This window comes from Rutidosis leptorrhynchoides, chromosome 8 (genome assembly GCF_046630445.1).
Source record: "Rutidosis leptorrhynchoides isolate AG116_Rl617_1_P2 chromosome 8, CSIRO_AGI_Rlap_v1, whole genome shotgun sequence".
In the NCBI taxonomy this organism is placed as follows: Eukaryota; Viridiplantae; Streptophyta; class Magnoliopsida; order Asterales; family Asteraceae; genus Rutidosis; species Rutidosis leptorrhynchoides.
Window position 1 is genome coordinate 298,906,642 of NC_092340.1, and position 6,244 is coordinate 298,912,885.

At 32.9% G+C, this 6,244-nt stretch overlaps 1 protein-coding gene across 1 annotated transcript; it reads right to left on the minus strand.

The window, feature by feature from the left end:
- Positions 1-455: 455 nt before the first annotated feature.
- On the minus strand, positions 456-5,811 carry LOC139861229 (very-long-chain aldehyde decarbonylase CER1-like). Its single transcript, XM_071849547.1, has 9 exons — positions 5,591-5,811; positions 4,709-4,941; positions 3,957-4,176; positions 3,256-3,631; positions 3,024-3,131; positions 2,146-2,346; positions 1,640-1,738; positions 1,378-1,551; positions 456-766 (listed from the first exon to the last, which is right to left on the minus strand). The coding sequence occupies exons 1-9, from the start codon at positions 5,731-5,733 to the stop codon at positions 599-601; spliced, it is 1,722 nt and encodes a 573-aa protein (XP_071705648.1). The 5' UTR covers positions 5,734-5,811; the 3' UTR covers positions 456-598.
- Between the last annotated feature and the right edge of the window lie 433 nt (positions 5,812-6,244).

The following is a 6,244-nucleotide window of genomic DNA, read 5'->3' on the forward strand; positions in this document are numbered from 1 at the left end:
TGATTATATTTTGAGCGACAAGAGTATTTTTCTGCATTGCTTTGTTTATTGTGTTGGTTTTATCATTTAGCATCTTGTATATATTTCATTATAGTTTCGTGCTATATATATTTGGGCTCCTTTGGACCCATTCTGTTGTAAAGTTTATTTACATATAATAAAATTTCTCGGCCTTTAAGAAAAACAGATATAAAGGGGTAAAAGTTAACTATTGCTAAGTTTATAAGTTTTTTTTTTAATGAATGTTAATAATTTTAAGAAGTTTGTTTGGTAGGTGTAAAGTTGAAGTAAAAAAATTAAACTAGCAATAATTAGCTTCTACTCTATTTTTATTTACTCTAAGGCCTAATTTTGAAGAATGAGATGTGTGTTGTTTAATTTTTTTTACAAAATAATGTAGTGTAGTTAGATTTTATACCTAAATTGAGTAAATGAAAACCACTTATTCTCTTTCCTTTGATATAAAAGCGATACAGTAATAAATAATATATTATTTTTCACTTACATTATTATCTAATAGTGCATATGTTTATGATCAAGATAAACTAAATAAATTTGATCCACATCCGAACACTTTCATCTGAAAAAGAAATATTTTCTAATTTAATGGTTTAGTGATAGGAGTAAAACCGTGTTTAAGAATTGCATTCCATATTTTATCAACCTGGAACATCTCATTTCCACATTCATTCACATTCCATCCTTCTAAGCCATGCAATATTCCTGCTATTCTCCATGCACTCATCACTCTTCTTGGCAACCAATTCTGTACCATAAAAAGTTTAAACATTAAATTACCAAAGTGCACGCGTAATATTCTTCGACAGTTTGTAATGTTTACGTACGATGAATTCTGTGTTGATTCACAAGGTTTCAAAAAACGCTAATTAATCAAAAAGTAATTAGTCGGGATTTTATAGGGAAATCGGAAAATCGGGGATTAATTGAATGTTGACTAAGTTTAACTTTGATCAGATTAATCTCAACTTTGACCAACTAATCCCGATTAATCTTCGATTTATGGTAAACATCGGATGTTTACCAATTAATCTCCGTGGACCCAAGGTTTACCAATTAATCAAAATTGGTAAATTTGAGTCAACGGAGATTAATCGGTCAACGTTGGATGGTCACCATAAACGAGGGGTTAATCGGAATTAATTGAATGTCGACGAAGTTTGACTTTAGTTTGACTTTGACCAAATTAATCTCTACTTTGACCACCTAATCCCGATTAATCTCCGGTTTATGGTGACGATCAGATGTTAACCGATTGGTCTCTGTTAACTCAGGGTTTACTTTTTGATTAATTGGTGCGGATATCTCCAAATCGAGTATTCGCCTAGTAATTTTGAGGACGTCAAATCTTGTACTAACCTCGCAACAGTCGACATTCTCAAGATGTTTGGGGATCAACATGGCAGGAGTATTATAGTAAAAGCAATCTTGTCGGATTCTTTTTGGAGGGAATTGAGAGTAGGGAATAATTATTGTTCCTTTTGAAGCCTTCAACTGTTCTTCCTTACTTAATCCATCTCCAACTAACCACACCTATACAAATACAAAGTTAACATATACATGATGATAAATTAGTTATTTAAATAAAAAACATGTAAACAAATATATATAAAGTAGTTACCTTTTGTGAAACTGTTCTTGAAACAATCAACTTATCTCTATTCTCTTCTTCCAACTCTGATTTAAGCTTTTGATGATCACCTTGTTGAGATACAGCAACCTATAATGTTTTAACTCATTATTTTAGTATTGTAGTAATTAATAACTATTCTCCTTCATAGGTCATATAAAACTATGAAAACACTCCCTCTGTCCTGGTCTAAGTGTCAACCAGCCACTGCCGAGACATACATTTTTAAGAAATCTCACTAAACAGTTTTTACCAATCAAGTTTCATCTCTACCCACTTAACTCTTTTTCTTATTGGTTAAACAAAAAAGTGGACACTTACGATGTGATAATACAAAATAGTAACATGGACGTTTATAAGGGACGGAGTGAGTATATTACCCACTTAGCTCTTTTTCTGATTGGTTTATCAAAAAAGTGTACGATGTAATAACTCAAAATAGTAACATGGACGCTTATATTGAGACGGAGTGAGTATATACCAATATAGGAATTTACCTGAATTCCCTTGTGGCATAATGCTATAGCAAGGGAGTAAGCAACCTTGTTGAAGTTGCCTCTAAAAACAACTTGAGTTGTGCCTTTTGGAATACTATTCAGAACCACAGCAACTGCCAAACTACTCCCGTCAACCAACTTCACTTTTAATTTTGGATTTTTTCTTATAAACAGCTCCCCATTTCTGTTTAGCTCATCTCCCTACAGTTCCCATCATTGATAGCAACATAAGCTAATGTCAGTGACCAGTGGTCGGATCCAGGAAAAATTTTCACCAGGGGTGAATTTTTTTTAGAACGCAAGGATGTTTTTTTGATAAAATATAGAGTTTTGGGGCAAAATATAGAGTTTTTTGAGCAAATTTTAGAGGTTTTTGAGCAAAATACGAATGTTTTGGTGCAAAATATGGAGGTTTTTGGGCAAAATATGAAGGGTTTGGGGCAAAAAAAAAAAAAAAATTCCACCGGGGGTAAAATCGAAAAACCAAAAAAATTTGCACTAAAATTTCAAAATCCATCGGGAGCGATCCCCCCCCCCCTAACGACTTATTATTTGGTCACTAGTAATGCTATTTAGTTACCATTAAAAAAGTCTTCATTAAATTTTAGTCATTATACGATATTAGTGACCAAACAAATGGTCGCTATAATAACCAATTTTAGTATTTTGGTCTCTAATAATGTTTTGTGACGGATTTATGGTGACGGCGAGATGTGACAAATCTATTTTGATTACTAACTCGATTTAGTGACAAATTTAGTGTTATTAGTGACCAATAAGTCTTTCTCACCAATGTTCATTTTCCTTGTAGTGTGAATAAACGAATATGTGACATCCATGTAGTTAACCATTTGTACATTTAATATAACAAATCGAACCTGATTTAATAGACCTAGAGTCATAACTTTGACGCCTTTTTGATCCGCCTTAAGTATTGCTTCCTCAATCAAACCATTAATCGCCTCTCTTTGCCATTCCATGAAATACTAACAAAGTTAAAAAAAAAAAAAAAAAGTTACTAAACAATTTGTATAAATTAAATAAAGATGCTTAAATTACTAAACAATTTGTATAAATTAAATAAAGATGCTTAAATTTAGATCTACGTACTTGTATCTTGTACTTAGGTATAACCCATGTTTGTATTTTGAGGTTATCGAAAACATTTCTTTCTACGACGAAAATTTTGCCATAAATCCAAGTAAAGATCATGGATGATACTGTGACGGGCCAAAGCATCCGCAAGTACCATTTAGAAGTGTAGGGTTTAGATGCCAAAGACGCGAACCCAAGTCTCATATGGTAGATAGATTCTGGCGTTGTTAGATGTGTTAAATGTACCACGTTTGGAGACTCGTCTTTTCGCTCGAGTGATTTTTCATACAATGGGTCTGTAGATTTGTCGAATGTGCCATAAACATAGTCGTAAAATGGCATGAATAGCGAATAATTGGTTCTGAATTGAGTATGGTGCAAAGAGTGGTACCTATTAAGATAAAAATTGAGCATTTTAGTAAGAGTTATATTGGATTAAATAACTTTTCTCTAACTACTAATATAGAAATTACATTTGAAGTGGTAACATATAAGGTTGGCACAAGATAATATTGGCACAAGTTTGATATATACTATGTTACCAGTTTATTTATTTAGTATATCAATCAATTTATCAATTTATATATACAATTCAAAGGTGATTTTTTTTTTTTTTTGATTAGCGAGGAAACCCCTATGAACGAGCACATTGACTCCTAGGTGATTAATTTATGTTTAACATATTTAGAGACTTGAGAGCGAGAATATATACTTACGAAGGAGTGTACATAATGTACTTAAGGGGGGGGAAGATTGAGAAGGCCCATTTGGGGATTAGCTCAAAATTGCAATGGCCCAAGTTGTTCATTACATCAATGTAAATCACGTAACCAGAAAATGCAACAATTGATCCTGTCTTGGTTAGGGTCATGGTCAACAACGGTATTGCAAAGAGTATGAAGTAGGCTATATGCTCACCAAATGGATGAATCACAGCTGCACCAAAATGAACCACAATTGTATTAGTAATTTTACTTTGTGCATCCATCAAAACTTGTTACTTTATTTTTATTTTAAAGACAAATTCACACACACCCATTACACGAATATTTACAATAATCTAAGAAATATGTCAACAGCAGGACATGAACTCTCAATCTCTTAGTTGAACGGGCTACTACGATACCACCAAGCCAATGGCTCTTTTGGTCCTCTTTAAAGTTCTTTTCCTATTGTACCATGAACTAGAACAATGTGACGATAATAGGCTCATTAAACTAAACGGGTCCCTTTTGTGGCGTATCCTAGAATGTTTTTTTTTAAGGCAAGGCCCCAAAGTTGCGGCCTGCATCCCATGGGGTTTGTATCCTAGTGTGTTTGAAGCGTTGTGATGCATTCATAATTACTTGGTATCTACTACATTTTTATGTGCAATTATTGAAGTGTTTATAGTTGCTGTACTAGTTTTTAATTTTTTTACAAAGATGTACTTGATGGAGGATGAGATGATAGAAAGAGATTTACGTACATGTGATTGGCTCAGTAACAATCGAAGAGTGATGATGAGAGTGATAGCGATTATAGAGGAAATGGTGATGCAGAGCTCTATGAAGCCAATAGTACAAAAATTCGACCACGGTTACATGTAGCAATGTTACAATGATCAGTCCATCTAACCTCCACAAAGGCAACTGTTTAGCTTCATCTAATCCATAAATACCCACATAATACAATAACCCATTGAATATGATCTGATCATCCCTGAAAAATATTGAAAAAAAGTTATCCGTATGGAGTTACGCACAATATCATAATACAATAACAATAAGAACATATCCAATCCAGCGAGTCGATGCATTATAGAGATTAGATATAGACTGTATGCATTCACTGCACCCACTGAAAAAGAATTGTTATAGTTCTTGTTCATCTACCCTCATTAGGTGTCCCCACGAGGCCACCATGGTAGCCTTGTGCTGGTTGGAGATAAAGCGGAGGTCATGGGTTAAATCCCTACCTTATGTCCCTTTAAGCATGAGTTACGCGATTTTCTTCTTACATGTTGGTCGTGAGAGCGGTCGGTGTGGGACCGCGAGAAGGTCGGTTTTACCCTTTTTATTACCCTCCATTTGGTAGAGAAGAAAGACATGATATTATAATGTACCCTTTTCGTGCCAATTCTATTGTCCGGTATTTATTGTGAGATGTTAAAAAATTAGTTGTTTACTTTTATAAATAGATAAAGTTTCTGTAAGACAAAAAGATATGAAAAAAGTAAACATAAAGTACAGATCAGATGTAATATTTTACTAAGTGTTTGTTTTTGTTTTTGAACGATAAAATAAAAATGGATGTAGTAATATTAATATTATTTTACAAATAAGTTAAAGTATAGAGAGAACTAACGAACCAGTCTCTTTCACGATCAACTTGTTCAAACTCGATGGTCTTGTCAACAATTCGGCTTTTGCCCTTGGCGGTTTTGTAGCGAGAGAGCGAAATCCAAAATTGGTTGTTGAGCATTCGAATCAATAGAAAGGGGAAAATTAACATTAGACCATAATCTCGATCGCTTTTGTCTGAAGTCAGGAAATCGTATGTACTCTTTATCACCCAAGGTGCCAATACCACGTACTTCATCATGTTCCACATTACATAACAATTAAATTAAACTTAATTACGTCCAAAATTTAATTTATATATATACACATGGCATAAGTTTGATATACAAAATCTTCTTTTTATATTTTATATATAAAAGAAAAATTATAATTATGTCAAAAAATTGAATATTGATCTCTTTAGATAAATTTATAAATATGATTTTCTATTATCGATGATGATGTCATAACTGTTTCTTATTCACGATCAACAATTGATTAATTGATTTGAATTTCAACCACTAAGTTTCTTTTTTTTGGCAAACATTAGGAAACTTATATAAATATGAAAACGTTTTCTAAAAAAACATCTTCAACAAAAGATACAAGAAATAATCCGATGAGGCTCGTATGTAGAACTAGACAATCAAACAAACTATCATCTATTGTAACATAGATGAGCA

What these genes read in the sequence shown, in the direction of transcription:
- LOC139861229 (XM_071849547.1), bottom strand. Translation starts at nt 5,733, where the DNA reads ATGTTAATTTTCCCCTTTCTATTGATTCGAATGCTCAACAACCAATTT. An exon ending in TGTTACTGAGCCAATCACAT is followed by an intron (nt 4,177 to 4,708) that starts GTACGTAAATCT and finishes ATTTTGGTGCAG; the next exon opens with CTGTGATTCATCCATTTGGT. An exon ending in TACATTATGTACACTCCTTC is followed by an intron (nt 3,632 to 3,956) that starts GTAAGTATATAT and finishes TTATCTTAATAG; the next exon opens with GTACCACTCTTTGCACCATA.